Below are 26,315 nucleotides of genomic sequence, written 5' to 3'. Positions count from 1 at the left end.
TTAGAATTAGAGGGGATCAATTTAGAATGAAAATAAGGAGATATTTCTTCAGCCAGAGAATGGTGGGCCTGTGGAATTCATTGCCACGGAGTGCAGTGGAGACCAGGACGTTGCATGTCTTCAAGGCAGAGATTGATAAATTCTTAATCTCGCAAGGAATTAAGGGCTACAGGGAGAGTGTATGTAAGTGGAGTTGAAATGCCCATCAGTCATGATTAAATGGTGGAGTGGACCCGATGGGCCAAATGGCCTTACTTCCACTCCTATGTCTTAATGTCTTATGGATGAAATTACTACAATAACCTTGAGGCTGGGCAGTATGGATCACAGCCCATTATCCCTGACAAAACCTCAGAGGGAAAGAAAAGTTTTATTTTGCTTTTAAGAGTTCTACTTATACATAACACACTTCTGAAAACTTGGGACATGCTCTGTTATCGTACCGTGTTGCCCATTCTTCCCTTTAGAAGCCCTATGTTCTGTTGCATGAAGACAAAAGCAATGTGAGGAATCCAAGTTCAATTCCAACTTTAGGTGACTGTGTCGAGTTTGATTTATAAAACCATGAGGGGCATAGCCAAAGTCATTTTCCAAAACTAGATTGCATAGGTTTAAAGTGAGAGGTGAAAGATTTAAAAAGGATCTGAGCGGCAACTTTTTTTACATAGAGGGTGCAATGTTAATGGAATGAGCTGCCAGATGAAATGGTAGAAGAGCGTACAATTACAATATTTAAAAGATATTTGGACAGGTACATGGATAGGAAATATTCAGAGGGCCAAATGCAGGCAAATGGGAATAGTTCCGTTTGAGAAACTTGGTTGGCAGGAACAAGTTGGGCCAAAGTGCCCGTTTGTGTGCTGTATACCTCTATGACTCTTAATTGGGTATGCAGGAACTGGAGTACGCCATTCAGCCCTTAAGTCTGCTCCATCATTCAATATGATCATGGTCGATTTATGGCTTAATTCCATATGCCTGCCTTGGGTCCATATCCATTGATACCATTGCTTAAAAAAAAACACTATCTCAGATTTAAATTGCACAATTAAATTAGCATTGACTGCCATTTGAGGAAGACAGTTCCAAACCTCCTCTACTTTTTGCGTGTAGGAAGTGTTTACTAAAATCTCTCCTGAATGGTCTGGCCCCAGTGTTTACTCCAAGACTCCTGGTTTTAGAATCTTCAACCAGTCTTTCTATATTCATATCCTGAAGATCTCGAATAGATCACTCCTGAACCTTTTAAATTATTTCTAAAATGCATTTAGAATAAAGGCCAATTTGTCTAATCTCTGTCATAATTTGATGCCTGACGTCTAGACATTATCCTTGTAAATCTGCTCTGAACTCCTTCTAAGGCCAAAAGATCCTTCCTAATGTGCAGTGCCTACAGCTGCTGACAGTATTCTGAATGGGGAGTAACAAGGGTTTTGTATAACTGCAGCATAACATCTGCATCCCTAAACTCCAGCGCTTTAGATAGTAAACCTCTAAGATAAATATAATAGCGCTGAAACTGTATTATTCCAACAACAATGAATATCTGTTTCCCCAAATGCAGAGCCCAGAACTTAAATGAAGTACTTTGGGTAAGATCTCTGACCAAAGTTGAAAATAACGGAGTAAAGCTTTCTTTTTTGTTTCAGACCGTCTATCATGAGGATTAGAATTCTATTTCCCATTCTGATTATTTTTTCCTATCATTTTGTATTAAATTATTTGCAGACATGTGCATCTGAATCTTGTTGCCTTTCTACAGTTTCTAGTTTTTCACAATTAAGAAAATGTTCCAATTTATCTTTCTTGAAACCAAATGGATAACCTCACATTTCTAAAAACTGACCTTAGTTTGCCAGTTTTATCTATTTACTGAAACAAACATGATCTACTAGATCATGATCTATTAGATCAGGATTTTAAACAATTAACCATCAAACATGAGGGGCATGGAGAGGGTGAATAGCCAAGGTTTTTTCCCCCAGGGTTGGGGAGTCCAAATCTAGAAGGCATAAGTTTAAGGTGAGAGGAGAAAGACTTAAAAGGGACTTAAGGGTCAATCTTTTCATGCAGAGGGTTGTGTGTGTATGGAATGAGCTGCCAGAGGGGGTAGCTGGTACAATACAACATTTAAAAGACATCTGATTAGATTAGATTATTTACAGTGTGGAAACAGGTCCAACAAGTTCACACCGACCCGCCGCAGCGCAACCCAACCAGACCCATTCCCCTACATTTACCCCTTCATCTAACACTACAGGCAATTTAGCATGGCCAATTCACCTAACCTGCACATTTTTGGACTGTGGGAGGAAATCTGAGCACCCAGAGGAAACCCACGCAGACCACGGGGAGGATGTGCAAACTCCACACAGAGTCGCCTGAGGCGGGAATTGAACCCGGGTCTCTGACGCTGTGAGGCAGCAGTGCTAACCACTGTGCCATTGTGCCGCCCACATCTGGTTCGGTATGTGAATAGGAAGGGTTTTGAGGGATATGGACCAAATGCTGTCAAGTAGGACTAGATTAATTTAGGATATCTTGTCGATATGGATAAGTTGGACCGAAGGTTCTGATTCTGTGCTGTACATCTCTATGACTCTAAAAGATCATTGTTGTTCTTCAAGAGCCAGCTTGAAGCATCTGAAGTTGGCTGGTTCCACATAATCACCAGGTTCAACATCTCCTCAGTGATATTCACCTCACTTCCCACAGTTCTCTCAATTGTTGAACTTAACTTTTTTTAAAATAAGATCATTGTTGTTTCATGATAAGTGAAAATGTAGCTACATCCCTATTACAAACCAGTTTTAAAAATAACTCAAATCTCCGTTATACCCAAATCAGCTCTAGTATTTCCAGGGAGGACTTAACATGACAGAATCTGTTACCTTGGGTTGGCTATATGAAACAAAATCTGACAGTTTACCAGCTTTTTGTTTATTGCAATGCTTTGGTCCTGAGAATCCAGTAAAAGGTGAAATTGGTCTACACTGCAAATGCTCTGTGTTCCTTGTAGTATTCAGCTTTGCTTTCACAAAATCTGTTTTCACAATTTTTTTCCAAGGACTGGATTTCCTCACTAAAGACTTTGATTGGTCGAGAATAGGGGTGCTATTAGTAGACTGTTCATCACTCTTTGGCCGCTTCCAATAATCTGATTTACCTCTGTTTTCAGCAATAGCATCAGTAGAAGATTCTCTTGTGACTAAATAAAGTGGTTTCACTGGGCTTCCTTTGGCAGACGAGAACTGAGAGCTACATGAACAAAATGCATTTGAGCTAACATTATGGACTGAGGGACTCCACAGGAGCGGACGAATCTTCATTTTATCTTCTTGTGCAGTCCATGGGGCCTCCCAGTTTGGATCCTCTTGCTTTGGGCCAAATAGTGACTCGTCACAGTAGCTAGGCACATGGCCTTTTAACCTTGATTAAGAAAGAAAATAAAACCAACATTAATATTCAATAAATGCACAAGATGGCAATTACTTTTTTTAACATTCTGGATTAAGTAACTCTACTTGGGCTCTTTTTATTAAGGTGGCTTGGACATCTGCAATTTTGTAACTGCCATTGAATTTCTTAGTCAATATTCCAGTTGGTAAAGAAAAACCAAAGAACCATGGATGCTGGAGATCAGAAACATAAGCAGAAATTGCTGGAAATAAAGGGCCAGTGGACCAGAAATGTTAACTCTGTTTTCCCTCCACAGATGCTACTGGGTTTTTCCAGTAATTTCTGTTTGTGATTCCAGTTGGTAATCTTCACATGATACAGAATTTCTGGGTGAAACAGATATCCTGAAAATTTTCTTTCAGATCATCCAAAATTTGTTAGCACACTTAAGATGGTAAAGTGACAAACCACACAACTTAGCAAGATTTTTCAAAGTAAACTAGCCATCAAATAATTACATGTTATGAATCATTTTATTGCTGCAGTAGTCAATAAAGATGTCTCTTTAAGCTGGAAGTCACTACACGATGCAGAAGTCATCATAGAATGTGGCAAAACTACTGAGTCTTGGCTTTTACCATTTTTAATCAAAAGCATCCGATAAATTAAACTTGGTACAAATTATTTATCAAATTGGCTTGACAAAAATTTGTAAAAACATAGAATATATTCAAATTCTGAAGAAAGTAGAGATACAAGTACAGGGATATGACTTGAACCTTGGCACAGGAGTGATGGTATATAGCAAATTTTATTCAATGATGGCACATCTGTACTGTTCATTGTGAAATAACTCCAAAGAGGGTGGTACCCCATCACTTTATTTACAGATGGAGAGTCCTTGACACTGATCCAGCTCACAGATGAATAAGATATCTAACACCATTTTAATTGTGCTAGCAAATTTTGGATGATCTGAAGGAAAATTCTGAATGCACACCTAAAACGTACATTAGTCTTTAGAAGGTCAATGTCTCCTCTAGAAAGTAATTTCTCAACATAACAAAGAGAGGAAATGTTTAAAAGCAAACACTATAAACAGTTGTACAATCTGGCTACAATTCAAACAAGCTTTAGTTTCATATCTAATTTTTATGTGCAATTTGCTGTCCGAAATCAAAAATGCTTTTTAACAATAAAAGTTAAGTCTCAATGTGTCAAAAGGCAAAGCCACACAGGATTGGGCTAGTGACATTCGGAGTCACAAACTCAAATTTGTGACTTATCTTGGAAATTTACTTGAACACATATATATGAATTAAAAGCACATATAGACCACTCTGCAGATCGAGTCTGCTCTGCCATTCAATAAGTTGATCTCCACACTCCTGACTCCCTCAAAACCTTGGCACCTTTATTCATTTAGAATCTATCCATGTCCGTCTTAACAATATTCAAAGATACTGCTTCCACTACCCTTTGAGATACAGGTAGTTCTTCTAGAATGTGACAAGCAACCCATGGTATAGAAAAATCATGCTTTAGAAATAGTGCTTAAAGTGTCACGATGTAATTGTGTTACAGCCAACACGTTTTAAAAGTTTGCGCTTTAGAAAGTGTTCCTAATTCATCAATCACATTACACTGAATTCGCATTAACAGAAAGTGCATTATAGCATAACCGCCTGTAGTGAGTTCCAAAAACTAATGAAAATTTTCTTCTCAAAGAAATAGATAATGCTTCATTTTGAAATGATGATCCCTGGTAATAAAAGCACAATACTGCAGATGTTGTCAACCTGAAAGAAACACAGAAAATGCTGGAGAAACTCAGGTCTGGCAGCATCTGTGGTGTTGCCTGGTTTTAGATTCTTCCACAGGAGGAAGCATCTATCCAAACGCATATATAAGTATAAATCTAAGATAATTGATAGAGCTGACATAAAGGTATTTTATGATCCAAAACTCAATGCCTGAATTGGGGGTGGAAGTACGAACATTGGAAATAGAAGCACAAGTAGCCCATTTGCTCCAATAACTCTGCTCTGCCATTCAGTTAGACCATAACCGATCATATACCTCAACACCATTTTTTCAGACCAGTCCCATATCTCCCAATATTTTTAATACCTAGCAATCTGTTGCTTTCCTTCTTGAACATATTCAATGTCCATAGGGGTAGAAAATTCCAAACATTCAATACTCTGCGTGAAAAAGAATTCCTTCTCCCAGTCCTAAATGGATTGCATCTTGTTCTGAGAACCACGTTTTCTAGTTCCACACCCCAATGGTAGAAGCAACATCCTTACTCCATCTGCCTTGTCCAGCCCTGTCAGAATTTTATATGCTTCAGCGAGATTACCTCTCAGTCTTCTAAACTCTAGGTAATATAGGTCTGCTTTACTCACAGATCATTCCTATCATCCAAAAATCAGTCTGGCTCATACACTGATTCATTCTGAATCAATCATTGTTGTACTTAGTCTATGGCAAGGAGGAGGTAAAGAGACTAAAATCGTACACAATACCTCAGGTTCAATCTTATCAAGGAACAATATAATTGCAGCAAGACATCTTTTTTCACAAAACAAGCCCTCTTGCAATAAAGGTCAACATACTATTTGCCTTGGTGCACCAGTATGTTAGTTACAGTGACTCATGAACTCAAATCCCTTTGAACATCAACACTTCCCAATCTCTCACCATGTACAACTATTCCAACTTTCTGATATCTTTGCTAATAAGAGGTAACTTCACATTTTTCCACATTATATCCTAATATATTGAAGGAATGCCAAAAATAGCATTCATAAGGGTATTAGATTAGAACTTGAAAAAAAAAATGCTAGCTTGTGGGAAAACAAGAGAATGAGACCTCTTGGACACTTAATTTAATCAATTAGTACAGGGACAATAGGCTGAGTTCCTTCCGTGCTGTAGCATTCTATTTACCTGTCAAACTACAAAACAAACAATAACAGACTTTCAAAAGCTTCAAGTCTTCATGATGATAGCCTCTTAGCCTCCTTAGCATAGGATGGATTGTTTGAAAGAGTGCTACCAAGATTTGTTGAGTCAGAAGAAAGTTAAACAGCAAAGTATTTCCAACAAACTATCACATGTATTTGTTTTGCCAAAATTGTTTGAAACAACAAGTTGGAAGTAAGATACACTGAGCCAATATCTTCTGATTTTTTTTAATATCTAGAAATCTATTGATCTCATATTCAACGACCGAGTCCCCATGCCCTCAGTGGTGATGAATTCCAAAAACTTACCAGCCCAAAATGAAGAAATTTATCCTCTATTCAGTCCTAATTTGCCTCTTATTCTGGGACTGTGTCCCTGGTTCTAGATGCCCTAGCCATTCTTCCTGCAACTGTCCCATCATCCATTATGGTAAAAGCTGAAAGAGTACTGTTTGGATGTAAGAATAATGAACTAATATACATAACAATCCATAAGATTTTAAATGAGTAGAAAATTAGTACTGTGCCATATGCTTAATTTACAAAAGCATGCATTACTAAAGGTGGCAATGCAAATAGGTTAAGCAAAAGTTTCCTGATTTTGTATCGAAATAGGAGAAAGTGAGGACTGTAGATGCTGGAGATCAGAGCTGAAAAAATGTGTTGCTGGAAAAGCGCTGAAGAAGGGCTTATGCCCGAAACGTCGATTCCCCTGCTCCTTAGATGCTGCCTGACCTGCTGCGCTTTTTCAGCAACTAATTTTTCAGCTTTGTATCTAAATACACAATATAAACATAAGGAAGTAACTCTGAACAATACAAGATATTGATTCAGCTATAAATGGCAGAAGTGTATGTAATTTGGGGTATATAACTCAAGGAAACATGAAAGGAATGACAAAGTGTAATGTAGGTAAAGATGCAGTTATGTGACTTGCACTAGCTGGTTATTTTTTCACTAAAGATACGATTTCAGTCTTCAAGGTCCTTTTTCTCGAGTTCTCTGCTTGAAAACAGGTTGCCGATTTTTTGCTGAACCAGTCATAATTAATTGTGCTTTTTTAAACTACAGATAGGGTAAGGACATAGGCTCTGAACCTACTCTAGCCACTGCAAAGATTGAACCCCTTACGTTTGCTACTAATTTGATCTACATGCTAGCTGTATAGTCAGTTGATTTAACCAGGCCTATGTTTCAAGATGACCATAAAGTTTGGTAATGTATGATTACTTCCACACGTCAATAAATAAAGAAATCAGAACTCCAAGATCACCAAAAGAATTGAAGAGTTTAGCAGAAATGTATTTACTCAAAGTGCCCAGAATGTGGAATTCTCTGCCACAAAACAGTGTTCAACTAGACTATACAAAGTCTTCTGTTAACAAAAATAATTATGGAACACTAGCAAGGTGGGATTTGTTTCATCCTTCATGCTAGAAAACAAAGCTTTAGACTTTATGGTTGATGTGACATGTGAACAAAACTCCGCAATTCAGTTCTATCATCTGCAATAACCTACCCCAATCCAGAAAGCATTGAGTTGGGTTTGCTGCAGTCAGCACCTGCTTTCTCTGTCCGTGTTATTCAGCCCAACATTTATAATTTTCATGTCCAGAAAATTTACTTCTTATTCTCACATTTACCATTATGGCACCTTAAGTGTTACACCAACATTGAAACATTTAACTATTGCCTGTCATTACCTGTATTTGTTCTTTTTTATCGGCGTGCCACCACATTTACGTGGGTTTGGAACTAGCCCAACTTCTCCATGAGCACTAGATTTTATTTGGGAACTTGAACTCCACAATGATGGTTGTTGAGCACCAGTTTGAGATGCGAAATGCCATGGTGATTCAAATTCAGCCGCTGGACTCCGAAGCCCATTAGAATTTCCAAACAAGGTTTCATCCACATAGGAAGTCTTTGCTATAACTCTATAATTACTGAATCCTTTATGACGTACGTGACTGTGTTGAACAGCATTGACTGCTTTGTCAGCGGACATGCCTATTCCTGGAGATGAATTCTGGCAGTTTGATTTCGACTTTTCAAATATGAAGTCAGTCTAAAGATGAGAAAAATGAAGGGAATTTTATATCTTCAGTAACTGCATACATTAGTTCATTATGATATTCTGAAAATGAAAACATATCAATATTTCAAGTTATAACTCCTGTACTGACACCAATGCTAAGAACAGTTCCTTCAGCAGGGACAAACAATCAACAACCAGGGACCTATTAATTCTTAGAATCATAGAATCTCCACACTGTGGAAACAGGCTCTTCAGCCCAACAAGTCCACACTGACCCTCTGAAGAGTAACCCAGCCAGACCGATTCCCCCTACCCTGACTAATACACCTCATCAGCATATCTCTGAACACTATGGGCAATTTAGCATGGCCAATTCACCTAACTTGCACATTTTTGGACTGTGGGAGGAAACTGGAGTACCTGGAGGAAACCCATACACAGACACAGGAAGAATGTGCAAACTCCACAGAGACAGTCACCCAAAGCTGGAATTGCACCCAGGTCCCTGGCACTAAGGCAGCAGTGCTAACCACTGAGCCACCGTGCCACCTCCATAGGGTAGAATTTACTGATTCAACATCGTAAGCCTCCAGGTAAACCTCAACTATTTTTAATATATAAATCAGAAAAAAAATCACTATGTACCAATCATGAAAGCAGTGAAGTCTCAGCAGCTAAAGATGACATACTGGATACTATAGATTATGCTGTCAGGAAAATACTTCCATATAAGGTTCAAAATAACTGAGGTACCATGTAACATTACCCAAGGTAGCTCAAATAATACTTACACATTCAACCTCCCACCAAATAAAACACTATATGTGATATTAAAGGAAGCAACATTTCAATACAGAGTCCACTCTATCACTCTCCAACACTTGTTGTTCTTTCCCCATGTACCTTCCTGTGCAATTGGAGGAGATATAACACTGGCTCCTTTGGAGAATATTCGTGGGAATACATCCAGAAAAGATATTTGAGTGGAACTGAGAAATAAGGAAGGGATTATCACCTTATTGGGATTGTATTATAGACCCCCTAATAGTCAGTGGGAAATTGAGAAACAAATTTGTAAGGAGATTTCAGTTATCTGCAAGAATAATAAGATGGTTATGGTTGGGGATTTTAATTTTCCAAACATAGACTGGGACGGCCATAGTGTTAAGTGTTTAGATGGAGAAGAATTTGTTACGTGTGTACAGAAAATTTTCTGATTCAGTATGTGGATGTAACAACTAGAGAAGGTGCAAAACTTGACCTACTATTGGGAAATAAGGCAGGGCAGGTGACTGAGATGTCAGTGGTGGAGCACTATGGGGCCAGTGACCATAATTCTATTAGTTTTAAAATAGTGATGGAAAAGGATAGACCGGATCTAAAAGTTGAAGTTCTAAATTGAAGGAAGGCTAATTTTGATGGAATTATGCAAGAATTTTCAAAAGCTAATTGGGGGCAGATGTCCACAGGTAAAGGGATAATTGGAAAATGGGAAACCTTCAAAAATGAGATAACGAGAGTCGAGAGACAGTACATTCCTGTTAGGGTGAAACGAAAGGCTGGTAGGTATAGGGAATGCTTGATGACGAAAGAAATTGAGGGTTTGGTTAAGAAAAAAGAAGAAAGCATATATCGGTTATAGACAGGAGAGATTAAATGAATCCTTAGAAGAGTATAAAGGCAGTAGGAGTATACTTAAGAGGGAAATCAGGAGACCAAAAAGGCAATATGAGATAGCTTTGGCAAATGGGATTAGGAGAATACAAAGGGATTTCATAAATACATTCAGGACAAAATGATAACTAAGGAGAGAATAGGGCCCCTCAAAGGTCAGCAAGGCAACCGATGTGTAGAACCGCTGGAGATGGGGAAAATACCAAATGTGTGTTTTGCATCAGTGTTTACTGTTGAGAAGGACATGGAAGATATAGAATGTGGGAAAATAGATGGTGACATCTTGAAAAATGTCCATATTACAGAGGTGCTGGTGCCGGATGTCATGAAATGCATAAAAGTGGATAAATCCCCAGGATCTGATCAGGTGTACCCTAGAATTCTGTGGGAAGCTAGGGAAGTGATTGCTGGGCCCCTTGCTGAAATATTTGTATCATCACAGGCGAGGTGCCAGAAGACTGAAGGTTAGCTAACGTAGTGCCACTATTTAAGAAAGGTGGCATGGAAAAACCAGGGAACTATAGATCGGTGAGCCTGACATTGCTGGTGGGCAAATTGTTGCAGGGAATCGTGAAGGACAGAATTTACATGTATTTGGAAAGACAAGGACTGATTTAGTCAGCATGGCTTTGTGCGTGGGAAATCATGTTTCATGAACTTGATTGAGTTTTTTGAAGTAGTAACAGAGGATTGATGAAGACAGAGTGGTAGACGTGATGTACATGGACTTCAGTAGGGTGTTCGACAAGATTCCCCATGGGAGACTGGTTAGCAAGGTTAGATCTTATGGGATATAGGGAGAACTTGCCATTTTGATACAGAATTGACTTGAAGGTAGAAGACAGAGCGTGGTGGTGGAGGATTACTTTTCAGACTGGAGGCCTGTGAGCAGTGGTGTGCCTCAAGGATTGGTGCTGGGCCCACTACTTTTTGTCATTTATATAAATGATTTGGGTGTGAACGTAGGCGGTATCGTTAGTAAGTTTGCTGATGACACCAAAATTGGAGGCATAGTGGACAGTAAAGAAGGTTACCTCAGAGTACAATGGGATCTTGATCAGATAGGCCAATAGGCTGAGAAATGGCAGATGGAGTTTAATTTAGATAAATGTGAGGTGCTGCATTTTGGAAAAGCAAATCAGAACAGGACTTATACACTTAATGGTAAGGTCCTGGGAAGTGTTGCTGAACAAAGACACCTTGGAATGCAGGTACATAGTTCCTTGAAAGTAGAGTCGCAGATAGATAGGATGGTGAAGGCGGCATTTGGTATGCTTTCCTTTATTGGTCACAGCACTGAGTCCAGGAGTTGGGAGATTATATTGTGGCTGTACAAGAAATTGGTTAGGATACTTTTGGAATATTGCATGCAATTCTGGTCTCCTTCCTATTGGAAAGATGTTGTGAAACTTGAAAGGGTTCAGAAAAGATTCACAAGGATGATACCAGGTTTGGAGGATTTGAGCTATAGGGAGAGGCTGAATAAGCTGGGGGCTGTTTTCCCTGGAGCATTGGAGACTGATGGGTGACATTATAGAGATTTATAAAATCATGAAGAGCATGAATAGGATAAAGAGACAAGGTCTTTTTCCTGGGGTGTTGGGAGTCCAGAATTAGAGAGCATAGGTTTAGGGTGAGAGGGGAAAGATATAAAAGGGACCTGAGGGGCAACTTTTTCATGCAGAGAGTAGTACTTGTATGGAATGAGCTACTATTGGAAGTGTTGGACGCTGGTACTATTACAACATTTAAAAGGCATCTGGATAGAAATATGAATAGAAAGGGTTTAAGAGGGATATGGGCCAAGTGCTGGCAAATGGGACTAGATTAGGTTAGGATATCTGGTCAATATAGTTGGATTGGACTGAAGGATCTGTTTCTGTGCTGTACATCTCTAAGTCTCTATAACTCCTCTCTCCTCACCACACAAACACTCCTGTCATATGAAGTAGTGATTAACCTGTACTTCTTCCAACTTCATATAATGTAGTTGTTGCAGTACACTGGAGTGACTACTTGTATCTTCACTCACTCTGCAAGCCTGACCCACACATTTCAGTTGCTTGCCATTTTAATTCACCACATGGCCATCATATTTATACTTCTGTCCTCACCTGCTGCAATGTTCCAGGGAAGTCCAAAGCAAGCTTGAGGAACAGCACCTCATCTTATATCTGCGTTCAGCATTGAATTCAATCACCTTTAAAACATGAACATAGTCCTCCATTTTGATTTTGTTTTGCCAATTGTTACTCTGTGTCTTGTTTTCAGTTTTTCTCTCAAAGCTATCCTTTCTTCTGCAATTCACACTTACTCTAGCTCAATGCTATTCTTTGCTACAACTATTATTTTTGTTATTTTTCCATGACATATTGACTTCATTTCTCTCACCCGTCAACCTATTCTTTAACTTTCCCTTGAGTCTACTTAACACTGACCAACCCCCCCCCCCCCCCCCCCGACCCCACCTTTATCAATGGCATAAAACTCATTACATTTCTACCTCTCATCGGTTATGAAGACATCACTTTGGATTTGAAATGTTAACTGTTTGACTCTCCACAGATGCTGGAGATCAGAGCTGAAAATGTGTTACTGGAAAAGCGGAGCAGGTCAGGCAGCATCCAAAGAGCAGGAGAATCGACGTTTTGAGCATGAGCCCTTCTTCAGGAAGGGCTTCAGGAAGGGTTCCTGAAGAAGGGCTCATGCCCAAAACGTCGATTTCCTGCTCTTTGGATGCTGCCTGACCTGCTGCGCTTCTCCACAAATGCTGCCAAACCTGCTGAGTTTTTCAAGAACTGGTTTATATTTAAATTTATGTGTTAAGAGAGTTTTAAAACTAAAATATGCAGACTTACCTCCCAACATAACTGAAGCAAATCATGTAAAGACAACCATACAAGAGATGCCTGAAAAGTCATAGTGCAAAGCAAAATAGCTGAAAAAAATTTTTTAAATTGTATTTTCATTAACTATGATAGGCTTGAGAACTAGGGGCTGAAGAGAGCACTTTGCATCCAATGGTCTTTCGTGGAATAGTATCCCCTAAAAGACGAAAAACTGATTACTCAAAATCAAGCATTTTGTACCTCCTGCAATTCTATCAAAATTTCTTTCAGCACATACCCAAACCCTGAGAAACAACTAATAGCAATATCCTGAATAGAGCCCAAGCAGTCCTTCTATTAAGTATTACATGACCTCTCCTAACCCCTCAGCATTTAGTACCTCAACTACTCCTACCACCATTTTCCAAATAGATCACCATATCTATCATGCCAACCTCCTTCACTCATCAGTAATACAGCCAAATTCAATTCCTCATTGGCAGACCCCACAAAATAAAGTATCACCTTAGAATTCATAAACACTTCCAACTAAGTCCTTTAACCATACTTGCCATGTTCCCCAATTCCTGAGGAGCACGTCAGCTCAAGAGACCCACTATACAGCATTTGGTCTGATATATTAGTTTTCACAAAGAATCTTATTGCCCTTCAAAGAGCAGAGAAACAGTTGTTAGTTCAACCTAACCTCTGTTACTTAGCCCAACCTCATGAAGAGCTTAAACATTGACACTCCTGCTCCTCAGTTGCTGCCTAACCGGCTGTCCTTTTCCAGCACTATACGTTTTGACTCTAGCCCAACTAGCAGTTTGGCATGTGAAACAGTACCCTTTTTCTTCACACTATTTAAGCAAATATTCCCAATTCCCTCCTCCTGAACCTTTTCTCTCATGTATTTCCCCTACTTTGACTCCATCCCTCCCCTTGTCCATACATCCCTTCCACCTTTCGGCTGCAATTATTTTCCCAAATCTCTAATTCTGATTTCAAAACTTCAGTTGATCTTGACTTCCTGTTTTTTTAAAAATGATTCATAATAAAAACATATATAAAACTATTTCTTGCCAAATATCATGATGTCAAACAATCTCAATATTTTCAGATAACTCAGTAGCTTGAACATTTGAAGTGCTATTTCATAGAAGAAGCATTCAGCTACAATCTGCAGCTTGATAATGGAAACATTTCTAACATGGCTCCACCTGCACCAGATGTATATCAGTGATACTCAAAGAGTGAGATTTACAGACCAAAAATATAATTATGACCAAGAGCAGACTAAGGTAGAAAGTATGATTAGAGACCTTAAATCATTTAAAAAGTATCTGAAAACTCTGTTAGATTTATTTAATTGTTAATAAGTAAACAAATAGAGCAGTGATTTATAGAAATTAAAATCGATTGTTTGTCTAAAATGTAACTTCACCTGCTAAACCACAGCTCCAAGACTTAAATCCTGTGTAAGTTGCAGGAGGGAGAAATTTTAAATTTACAAATAGACATTTGGTAGCAAGTTCATGTCTCATCAGTTTAGATAACAAATGATGCGCACAGTTATAAGCAGAGGCCATTAGTTAGTCAATTATATTTCAGGTTAATCTAAAAGCAGAATGAAATTTTTCTTAAATTTATAAATTTAATTTTTCCATAAGTGTTAGGATAAAACATTAAAGAAGACTTGAAGTTGAGGACATTTAAGCTCAAGTACATGATAGATAGCTCCAAGAAGCAGGAAACAGTGTTTCCAAACTAAGATTTAAAGTCACATTTACCTTAAGCCTCTTGAGATATTCAGGAAAGAATTTGCTCTGGTATCAATACTGTAAAAGGGTGATTTGTGTATAAGGGACATTTTTCAGAACTTGTAAAGGAGTGTTTTGGGATTAGTGGAAATATATTTTTACTATGTTTAAAACTCTTTCAATTGTGTTATAAGTTAATGGTTTATTCTTTTTATTTTTTGTTTAACAATCTTCTGTTTTATTGTTAAAACAAAACAAGCAACATGTGTGCTTATGTTCCAGTGAGAAAGCATCTCATTAAAATCAAAACAAATTTAAAAAATGATCTATCAAGTCAGATTTCAGTCTGGGATCCAATTTCACATTTCTGGACTGCAGCTAAGAGATAAGAATAAATCTGAATCCATGCTCACAGTCAGCACTCCATACCTGAAATGTTACACACATGACCATATCATTGGTCACAAAGATATGTGAACACATTTTCATCACAATTTCGTATGAGTGGAATATTTTGATATCAATCATATCACACTGTATTTTCTTAATGAATAATTGATTGATGTGGCAATTATAGCCTAAGCAAGAGTGCTACTCAACACTTTAGTTTCCTGAAACTTTGCTACACAGATGGTCACACGAGTCACCAGAATCTTCTTAACTTCATCACTCCAACAAAACATTCACCTTGATACTGAATCTTCAGTTTGTTAATCTTGGCCTTTGAAATCAGCACAGCTTCAATTGTTGTCAACTTCTAGTAATGTCAGATCAGTCTGAACCTATTGAATTGTGTAGTAAGCTGGAGGATCGAACAACATATTTCTATCCCAATTTTTATGGTCTAATTTGTACAGTGATGCCAGTTCATATAGAACATCATTTTAAAGCTGTCAATGTGATCCAATGTTGTGGTTTTATGAGCATTTTCATGCCATATTTGTTTATTGTATGATTGCAATTAATTAATTACTGCAGAGAGCAAGAAAGTAAGACATTGTGGTATTGCATTGGTATATTTACTTGCAAAGTGTCTCTACAGCCACGTCACTTCATTCTGAGACTGATATGTCACTGCATCATACTTTGCGACTTTGGCGAATTCTTTGAAGTATCCTTTCTTCATCGTTGACTGTTGAACATATACTTCTTAGAAATGTTTCAATATCGTGCATAATTGAGACCTGTTTCCAAGCATTATCTATTGCAAGATCTTCTCTGTGAGCAACATAATATTGTTCCAAAAATTTGTTTTCTCTGCAGTTTGATACAATACTGAGCTACTCCATTCTTTTAAGCACAAGAGCTGCTGCATCTGGAATAAACATCATCTTCTGCTCACAGAAAATTACTTGATTGGTGTTACAATGAAGAAAATGTCACAAGCAGTAAGTTACAAAATTCCTGCAAAGACAGTCTTATAAACAACTTCAGATTCTGGTCAATCCACATTTTTTGTACGATTAGATCTGTACTTTTATTCACTATCAACGAATAAGAACACAATCTTCACAACTCATCCAAAGACTGCAACAGTGTGTCAAAGTTAATATACTCCACAAATTCAAAGACGTAATTCTTGCTGTGCCAGTAATTACTGAATAATTTGTTTATTTCAGCATTTGATCATCAATGTCTTGAATAGAAAGCATGGACACATACATCTTTATTGCAAACATGACAGACTTGTAGCTTTCATCATGTTGCGATTAGTCTTTTTGTGCATTGTACGCTCTAGCCACATTTCACTATTTCCTGATGTTTCAGAAAGAATTTCGAACATTCTACCTCGGTTGTGCTTTTGTAAACTAATTAAGGAATCCATGTTCAGCCTTTGATTCATATACCACCTTGGATCTCCAATTTCTATTCTCATCACTTTTTTCCAGTGCTGAACTCACCTCCAGCATTTGTTTCGGAGCAATTAGTGTATATGACATTGTCAGTTTCACAATAAGTGAAAATCTCCCATTCTTATCTCCTGTTTGTGTGTTGAATATATCATTATGGTTTTAATGATCTTGGAAACATTTGAATTGCAGTGTGTGAAAGCTTGAGTGAGAGTATCAACCAATGGTTCAGAAGTGAAAACAGCAAATGCTGCAGATCACAGCAGCACAGGGAGCATCCATGGGGAGAGAGAGCAAGCTAACGTTTTGAGTCTAGATGACTCTAGCTCAGAGCTGAAGTAAAGTGTGGAGGGAATAGCACTTATGCTATAGTCGGGAGTGGAGGGTAGTAGGCATAGGGTGCCAGTGAAGAAACGATATTCATAATTCCAATTAAATGACTGGAATGTGAGAATGGCAGAACAATGGTGTGTGTCCTGCCAGAGTTGACCCCTGTGCCAGCCCATCTCCTTTAAACTATAGCATAAATGCTATCTGCTCCACACTTCAGCTCTGATGAAGAGTCATCCAGACTCAAAACATTAGCTTGGTCACTATCCATGATTGCTGTCTGACCTACTGTGATCTTCCAGCATCTGTAGTTATTTGCTCCTACAATGATTCAGAAATGTTGGGCTTTGTGGATTATAAGTAAGATCATCTTATGTGCACAGTATATTTTTTCTGATTTGCAATATTTGCACAACGTACAGAGAATATCACCTGGTGTCCCAACCTCTCATTTATCTTAGTAACTTGCCCTTATACATAAGCTGTTGAAGTTACTCCCTGAGATGCTAGACCTTTAAATCACAGAATATGGTAACTGACTGCTATGATAAAGGAGGTGCAATTTGGTTTTCCCTAACATCCTGCACCGAGAAGTCTGTCAGATTTAAAGTATACAACGCTACACCTCTAAAGGACCCTTGATTGGAATCGTCAGAAATGCAGAACTTTTCTTGCAATTGAAAAAGTGGAGTGGAAACCTTAATGTGATTACCATATCTGAGAAAATTTGGCTAAAATACTGTGGGCTACAATGTGCCCACTAATGAAGCTAGTTGAACTAGCATGAGAGAAGATTGGGGAAAAAGAGGCATGAATGATCTCCTTGTAGACTTAAGGACCAGGGGAATTTTTGTGGGGATTTAAGGACTTATTTTCTCCACACTGAAGGTGGTAGGCACATGGAAGTCTCTTCCTGGAAGACTGGTAGAGGCAAGAACCATTGCAACATTTAAGGAATATTTTGATTAACACTTGAAGTACCACAGTGAACAAAACTATAAGAAGCTCTTGTAGTGTATCCTTATGACTGAGCAAGGAGATCTGGGTTAAAGTCCAGCTACCCCAGATGTATGTTAATAACATATGAATACATAGTCTTCTAGTTACTTTTAGTCAATCGGCCAAGTGCTGGAAAGTAGGACTAGAGTAGGGAGGTGCTTCATGACTGGCACAGACACAATGGGCCAAAAAGCCTCTTTCCCTCTTGTAAACCTGTATGTACCTAACCCTCTCTCCCAGAATAAATCTAATGAACCTTTGCATTTTCTTCCAAGGTAAATATATCCTTCTTTAAATGAGGTGCACAGCATGAAGTACAACATTTCAGTGTGGTCTTATCAAAGTCTTATTGCTGCTATACGACTTTATTCTAAAATAAAAAGTGCGGATGCTGAATGCCTAAAACAAACAAAAACCAGAAACTGCTGGACAAGCTCTTTGGCAGCATCTTTGGAAAGAAAACAGAGTTAACACTTCGACTCCAGCAACTCTTCTCTTCTAACCTTACGCTCCAATCCCTTTGTAATGAAAAAAACAAAGTACAGTCCTAAAGTTACAAATAGCACAACACCAGGTTTATAATCCAACAGGTTTAACTGGAAGCACTAGCTTTCGGAGCGCCGCTCCTTCATCAGGTGGTGTCACAATTGGAAGCTAGTGCTTCCAATTAAACCTGTCGGACTATAACCTGGTGTTGTGTGATTTGTAACACGCCAGTCCAACACCAAATCACGACTACAATCCTCAAGGCTTGCAAGCAGCATGTTAATCAGCCGAGCTTTGGGCACAAGGATGCTCGAGTCCCTTGGACGTAACCAACATTCACGAGTTGAAAAAAATTTTGAACTTAATATATTGAAAAATATTTAATCTACTTTTACGTTCTCCTTACAAAGCGTATAATTTCAGATTTCCCCGTAGCACGCTCCATTCACTGGCGTTAGTCACACAGCTAACAAATCCAGGGACGCGCACTGACTTTGTTCAGAGAGGGGGGGAAGAAACCTGCCACGCAAGCAACGGCCACCCCGACAAATAAGTATTCGTTCCAGTGACTTGATGCACCGAGTCTGTAATACAGTCAGTGAATTGTCTGCCCACAGTGAACCGTTAACAGTCAGGGGAGTACCCGCCATCTCACCTTTACCTGCAGCCGCTCCACACGTTGCGATAGCAGCAAACACCAAGGTTTCAGAGCGAACCCACTCTACACAGCCTGGTGGGATAGGGGAGACACACAATCACATTGCACATCCAATAGGACAAATTACCAGGAACTATTAAAGGTACGTTAGACACATTCTTTAAACTATGGAGAAATTTCAGAAAAATATATATCTGTGAGTGTTGTGCCAAACTAATTAAATCGCACACCTGCATACTCTTCCCCCCCCCCCCCCCGTTGTCAGCAGCTAGTGGACGTTCCCATTGATCTCTGACCCTGCTTGGAGCCTGCGCAGTTCGCATGACAGGGAGCGCGTGTGTTCGGTTGAACGGTCGAACAGTTTGAATATCGCCCGGAGACATGGCGCTGAAGAAGAAGCGGCCGAACAGAGGCCGGAAACCCCGGGCCCACAGCCAGCCCCACCATCGCGATGTCGATGTAGAGAGTGACGGCGGGGAGTTCCAGTTGGCTCCTTTAACCGAGGAGGATGACAGTGTGGGCAAGGTTGGTGGCCGCGGCCCGCTCTCTGCCGGTGTGATAGGTCGGTCAGTGATGCAGCATGCTGGAAATCTGTTCAGAAAAATGTTGGAAATAATCAATAAATCGGGCATTCTCCATAGGAAGAAAAAATGCGGTGGTGGAGGAGGGAGACACCACAGTTAATGAAATCCAAACCTCTTCGGGAAAGGGGTTCGGGTTCTTCCTGAACTCGAAGCATTAACTCTTTCTCTCTCTCTCCACTGATGCTGCCAAATATGCTGAATTTCTTCAGCAACTTCTATTGTTATTTAAGATCTCCAGCATTCATAGCATTTTGCTTTTGACAGGCGCAGTTAATGTTTCAGGTCTTTATTCAAGTCTGTCAGTCATAGAGATGTACAGCATGGAAACAGACCCTTCAGTCCAACCTGTCCATGCTGACCAGATATCCCAACCCAATCTAGTCCCACCTGCCAGCACCCGGCCCATATCCCTCTAAACCCTTCCTATTCATATACCATCCAGATGCCTTTTAATTGTACCAGCCTCCACCACTTCCTCTGGCAGCTCATTCCATACTCGTACCACCCTCTGCATGAAAAAGTTGCCTCTGAGGTCTCTTATATCTTTCCCCTCTCACCCTAAACCTAGATCTGGACTCCCCGACCCCAGGGAAAATACTTTGCCTATTTACCCTATCCATGCCCCTCATAATTTTGTAAACCTCTATAAGGTCACCCCTCAGTCTCCGACGCTCCAGGAAAAACAGCCCCAGCCTGTTCAGCCTCTCCCTGTAGCTCAAATCCTCCAACCCTGGCAACACCCTTGTAAATCTTTTCTGAACCCTTTCAAGTTTCACAACTTAATTGAGTTTTTTGAAGATGTAACAAAAAGGATTGATGAGGACAGAGCAGTAGATGTGATCTGTATGGACTTCAGTAAGGTGTTTGACAAGGTTCCCCATAGGAGACTGGTTAGCAAGGTTTGATCTCACGGAACACGGAGAACTAGCCAATTGGATACAGAACTGGCTCAAAGGTAAAAGACAGAGGGTGGTGGTGGAGGTTTGTTTTTAAGACTGGAGTGCCACAAGGATTGGTGCTGGGTCCTCTACTTTTTATCATTTACATGAATGATTTGGATGTGAGCGTAAGTTTGCAGATGACAACAAAATTGGAGATGTAGTGGCCAATGAAGAAGGTTATGTTTGATTACAACAGCATTTGGATCAGATGGGCCAATGGGCAGAGAAGTGGCAGATGGAGTTTAATTCAGATAAATGCGAGGTGCTGCATTTTGGGAAAGCAAATCTTAGCAGGAGTTATGCACTTAATGGTAAGGTCTTAGGGAGTGTGGCTGAACAAAGAGACCTTGGAGTGCAGGTTCATAGCTCCTTGCAAGTGGAATTGCAGGTAGGTAGGATTGTGAAGAAGGCGTTTGGTATGCTTTCTTTTATTGGGCAGTGTTGAGTACAGGAGTTGGGAGGTCATGTTACGGCTGTGCAGGACATTGGTTAGGCCACTGTTGGAATATTGCGTGCAATTCTGGTCTCCTTCCTATCGGAAAGATGTTGTGAAATTTGAAAGGGTTCAGAAAAGATTTACAAGGATGTTGCCACGGTTGGAGGGTTTGAGCTATCGGGAGAGGCTGAACAGGCTGGGGCTGTTTTCCCTTGAGCATAGGAAGTTGAGGGGTGACCTTACAGAGATTTACAAAATTATGAGTGGCATAGATTGAATAAATAGGCAAAGTCTTTTCCCTGGGGTCGGGGAAAGGTAGGGTGAGAGGGGAAAGATATAAAAGGGACCTAAGGGGCAACTTTTTCACACAGAGGGTGATAGGTGTATGGAATGAGCTGCCAGAGGATGTGGTGGAGGCTAGTACAATTGCAACATTTAAAAGGCATTTGGATGGGTATATGAATAGGAAGGGTTTGGAGGGATATGGGTCGAGTGCTGGCAGGTGGGACTAGATTGGGCTGGGATAACTGGTTGGACTGAAGGGTCTGTTTCTATGCTGTACATCTCTATGACTCTATAAACATCTTTCCAATAGGAAGGAGATCAGAATTGCAATATTTCAACAGTGGCCTAACCAATGTCCCGTACAGCTGCTATTCTGAAACGCATCCTTTAAATTTAATCGAGTAGATTAGATTACCTACAGTATGGAAACAGGCCCTTTAGTCCAACAAATCCCTACCGACCTTCTGCATAGTAACCTTGCCAGACCCATTTCCCTCTGACTGATGCACCTAATACCGTGGACAATTTAGCATGGCCAATTCACCTAGCCACACATCTTTGGACTGTGGGAGGAAATGGGAGCACCCGAGGAAAACCACGCAGACCTGGGGAGAATATGCAAACAGTTCCCGAAGCTGGCATCGAACCCGGGTCCCTGGTGCTGTGAGGTAGTAGTGCTAACCACTGAGCCAATGTGTCACGTGAGTACAGATCCAGAGTCCTTGAATGACAAACACTTCACTCCCAGGATCATTCTTGTTAACCTCCTCTGGATCCCCTCCTAGCCAGCATGTCCTTCCTTATGTATAGGGCCTAAAACTGCTCTCAAAATTCTAAATGTGGTCTGTCCAGAGCCTGAGAAGAAAGTGAGAACTGCAGATGCTAGAGATCAGAGTCAAAAAGCATGGCACTGAAAAAGCACTGCTGGTCAGTCAGCATCCGAGGAGCAGGAGAGGCGATGTTTCGAGCATAAGCTCTTCACATTCCTGATAAAGAGCTTATGGTTGAAACGTCAACTCTCCTGCTCCTCTGAAGCTGTCTGACCAGCTGTGCTTTTCCACAGCCACATTTTTTTTTCAGAACCTTATTCAGCCTTGGCAATATATCCCATTCTTGCCCTCTTGAAACGTATGTTAATATTGCCTTCCAAACTGCCAACTGAACCTGCACATTAACAGTAAGAGAATTTTGAAATAGGACTAACAAAGTTCCTTTGTGCTTCAGATTTCCTAAGCTTTTCTCGAATTTAGCGAAGAATCTACCTCTCTTTTATTACTACCAAAGTGTAAATCTCACTTTTCTTCATCATATTCCATTCGCCACTTCTTTCACCTAGCCAACCCAAGTCTTTCTGCAGCCTTCCCGCTTCCTCAACACTACCTGTCCATCTACCTATCTTTGTATCATCTGCAAACTTAGCAACAGTGCCCTTTGTTCCTTTGTCCAGATCATTAATGTGTAACGTGGATAGTTGTGTTACCAACACTGACCTGCGAACACCAGCAGTCACTGGATGCAATCCTAAAAAAAGACCCCTTTAAACTTCTGCAAGTCAGCCAATTCTCTGTTCATGTCAGTACCTGGCCCTTAATGCCATTGGCTCATCTTATTTAAGAGATTCCTGTGTGTCACCTTGTCACAAGCCTTCTGGAAATCAAAATAGTTTATGTCCACTGGCTCTCTGTTGTCTAATTTGCTCGTTACCTCCTTAAAGAATTCTAAGAGATTTGACAGGCCTGACCTCCCCTTGATGATGCTGACTCCGCCTTGTTTTACCATGTACTTCTAAGTACTCTGCAATCTCATCCTTAATAATAGACTCTCAAATCTGACAGTGGTCAGGCTAACCAGCCTATAATTTCCTGTCTTCTGCCTGCCTCCCTATTTAAATAGGGGTGCTACATTTGCATTTTCCACCCTCCTTAGCTCCAGTGATTCCTGAAAGATCAGCATCAATACCTCAACAATCTCCTTGGCTATCACCTTCAGAACTCTGGGATGTAGTCCATTCAGTTTGGGTGATTTATCCACCTGCAGGTCTGTCAGCTTTCCTAGCACCTTCTCCTTAGTGATGGCTGCTACACTCATCTCTCCCCCTGATTCTCTTGAAGTTCTGGTATGCTGCTGGTGTCTTCCACTGTGAAGACTGATGCAAAATAGCAATTCATTTCCTCCACCATCTTTGTTCCCCATTACTTCTTCTCCAGCCTTATTTTCCATCAGTTCAATGTGTGTTCTTGCCTTTCTCTTTATATATCTCAAAATACTCTTGTAATTTTCGTTCATTTTATTAGCTGGCTTACCCTTAAATTTCATGTTACTCTGCACCACTCTCTTTCTCCCCCCCCCCCCCCCCCTCCATTTTCTTTATTTCTCCTTTGCAAGGTTTTAAAGGTTTCCCAAACCTCTGCCTTCCTGCTAATCTTGACCAAATCGTATACTTTTGCTTTTTATTTTATGCTGTAACTGATTTCCCTTGTCAGCCACAGTTGCCTCATCCGCCGGTTAGCATTTTCCCTTGTCCTAGGGGTGAATCCTGAATCACCCCAAGAACCTCCTGCCTTTGTTGCTCCACTGTCCTCTTGCTAGGCTCCCCTTTCAATCAATTCTGGCCAGCTCCTCAAACATACCTTCAAATCAATTTATTTTCACTTATTACTAATAAAACAACCCTGCCCCTTCTGCCCATCTTCCAGTCCTTTCGGTAGGATACGTATCCTTGGATATTTGGTTCCCAGCCCTGATGCCCTTGCGGCCCATCTTTGTCATACCCTCCAATTTCAATCTGTGCTACACATCTGATGCTTTGTATACTGTGTGTATTGAATTATAATACCCCCAGTCCCGTGTTGACTGCTCCCCTTCTCATAGATGTCCCCTTTTCTGCTGTGCCTGAAGTTAAATCACTGAGCCTTTCCTTACAAGCTGACCTAAGACTTGTTCTGAAAACTTTAATAATTTCTGTCAAGCCCACCACCCCCCCCCCACCTCCCATCCACCTTTTAACTTTTTAGAAGTTTTCCATACAACTGAACCCAACCGCCCCTCTCCCCCCCAAATATATTTAAAACCCAATTCACAGCCCCAGATATATGATTTGTCAGGATTCTGGTTCTAGCATGATGAAGGTGGAGCCCACCCCATTGGTACAGCTCCCTCCTTCACCAGTACTGATGCCAATGTCCCATGAATTCAAACTTGTTTCTCCCACACCAGTCTTTGAACCGCACATTTACCTTGTTGACCCTGTACCTGTTAGCTAATGGCTCATGTAGTAATCTGAAGATAATTACCTTTTTGATTCTGCTTTTTTTATTTAGTCCCTAGCTGCTCTTATATCCTCAGCAGAATCTCTTCCTTATATATTGTCGGTACCTACGTGGATCATGACAACTGGATTTTTTTATTCCCCTCTCACAAGTTCCTCTGCTGCCCAGATGAGAGATCCTGAACTGGGAATCAGGCATGCAACACTGCTTTTGGGAGTCTCGATCCTGGCCACAGACAGCAGTGTCCATTCCCCTGTCTGTGCTATTCCCGATTTATAATTACATTTCTCTTTTCTCCCACCTCTTGAATGGGTCCCTGTATGTACCACAGTGCTATGGTCAATTTATTCATCTTTCCTATAGCCCTGGCGCTCATCCACACGTGAGCAAAAATCTCAAACCTGTTATACAAGCTCAAGGGCTTCTTCAGCACTCCCTCCTGGATCCCTCTACTTGTTTCACTCATAGTTGCACCTTCTTGTCCCATGGACCAAACTTGAGATAGTTTTTAAGATTAGATCAGATTCCCTACCGTGTGGAAATAGGCCCTTCGGCCCAACCAGTCCACACTGACCCTTCGAAGAGTAACCCACCCAGACCCATTTCCCTCCGACTAATGTATCTAACACTCTGGGCATTTTAGCATGGCCAATTCACCTGATCCACATGTTTTTGTACTGTGGGAGGAAACACACGCAGACACTGGGAGAATGTGCAAACTCCACACATACAGACCCTGAGGCTGGAATTGAACCTGGAACCCTGGTGCTATGAGGTAGCAGTGCTAACCACTGAGCAACCGTAATCTAAGAGTTGGGACTGCTTCCTGAAACTGAATCGAGGTCAACACACATCCTCCCTGGTGAGTTGCAGTGTTCAAAGTTCTGACTCTAGCTAATCAACTCTGAGCTGGACTTTCTGAAGCAACCTATACTTGCTACACTGTGAACCACAAAGGGGTCCACCGGCTCTCACATCATGTAGTTACAACACATTGCCTGCCCTGCATCTCTGTTTTATTTACTTAGTTCTTAATTTGATTTTTTTAAAAGTCTTACTGGTCTTTTAGTTAGTAAGCTGCAAAATTTTCCACTATTTACCTTCAATCTGAAAGTATCCCATAATAGTCAAATTATCAACCATTACCAACCAATGAACTTGTGATTGTCCTGTGATGCCACTCTTTCTTTTGCACTGAGCTCTTGGTCATGGGCTTCGATTATCTTTTTTAACAGAGCAATGAAAGCAAGCAAAAACACCACCTCCCCATTGCAATGAATTCCCACACTGCCTCCCAATTTCCCAAATTGTATACTCGCTCAGGCTGTGTCTCACTCTGGATATGATTTCTCCTTCCGGACTATGTGTAGCTTATGGTCAAAGGATATAAATGCAATTGAAACCGTTTAGGGTATCTTCGTCTGACTAGCATCTTGATAAGAGTGGGGTCAGGATTATCTTACGATTGAGCCTATGTCCATTGGAATTTAGAAGAATGGGAAGCAATTTTAAAGAAACACCTAAGATCTTTGGGGGGATGGGACAGGATGGATGTTGAAAAGGTGTTTTGTCTTGTTGGGTTGGGGAAGTATTCAAGAAGTAGGGGACATAGTTTAAAAATAAGATATATTTAAGTTTGCTCTCTGATTTGGAATTTCCAGCTCAATGAGCAAACTTTTGTATCCAGAACCTCAACCTGAGCTACAAGTCTTCTCAAAACTTGCTACGGTACATTTAAGACAGATTAGGTGTTTTTATATCAAAAGGTGGATCTCTAGAACTCTCTTCCTTACAGAAGAGTGGAGCAAA

At 40.3% G+C, this 26,315-nt stretch overlaps 2 protein-coding genes across 2 annotated transcripts in view; one reads left to right on the top strand and one right to left on the bottom strand.

Moving 5' to 3' along the window:
* Positions 1-1,951: 1,951 nt before the first annotated feature.
* On the bottom strand, positions 1,952-19,031 carry LOC132827359 (RBPJ-interacting and tubulin-associated protein 1-like). The gene is made up of 3 exons (XM_060844014.1): positions 18,989-19,031; positions 8,072-8,436; positions 1,952-3,429 (listed from the first exon to the last, which is right to left on the bottom strand). Exons 2-3 carry the CDS (start codon positions 8,374-8,376, stop codon positions 2,850-2,852), a joined length of 885 nt encoding a protein of 294 aa, XP_060699997.1. The 5' UTR covers positions 8,377-8,436; positions 18,989-19,031; the 3' UTR covers positions 1,952-2,849.
* A 288-nt stretch (positions 19,032-19,319) lies between these two features.
* The window catches only part of ddx54 (DEAD (Asp-Glu-Ala-Asp) box polypeptide 54), a 51,258-nt gene continuing 44,262 nt past the window's right edge, over positions 19,320-26,315 (top strand). The window contains exon 1 of the mRNA XM_060843686.1: positions 19,320-19,516. Coding sequence (XP_060699669.1) covers positions 19,373-19,516 — 144 coding nt within the window. The 5' untranslated portion in view covers positions 19,320-19,372. The remainder of the gene's footprint in view (positions 19,517-26,315) is intronic.

Source organism: Hemiscyllium ocellatum, chromosome 24 (assembly GCF_020745735.1).
Source record: "Hemiscyllium ocellatum isolate sHemOce1 chromosome 24, sHemOce1.pat.X.cur, whole genome shotgun sequence".
In the NCBI taxonomy this organism is placed as follows: domain Eukaryota; kingdom Metazoa; phylum Chordata; class Chondrichthyes; order Orectolobiformes; family Hemiscylliidae; genus Hemiscyllium; species Hemiscyllium ocellatum.
The sequence above is the reverse complement of the archived record's forward strand: the minus strand, read 5'-3'. Positions and strand labels throughout refer to the sequence as shown.

Excerpts from the sequence above, each read along its gene's own strand:
- LOC132827359 (XM_060844014.1), bottom strand. The coding sequence starts at position 8,376 with ATGTCCGCTGACAAAGCAGTCAATGCTGTTCAACACAGTCACGTACGT. Across the intron at positions 3,430-8,071 it reads ATAAAAAAGAACAAATACAG|GTTAAAAGGCCATGTGCCTA; the intron begins GTAATGACAGGC and ends TTCTTAATCAAG.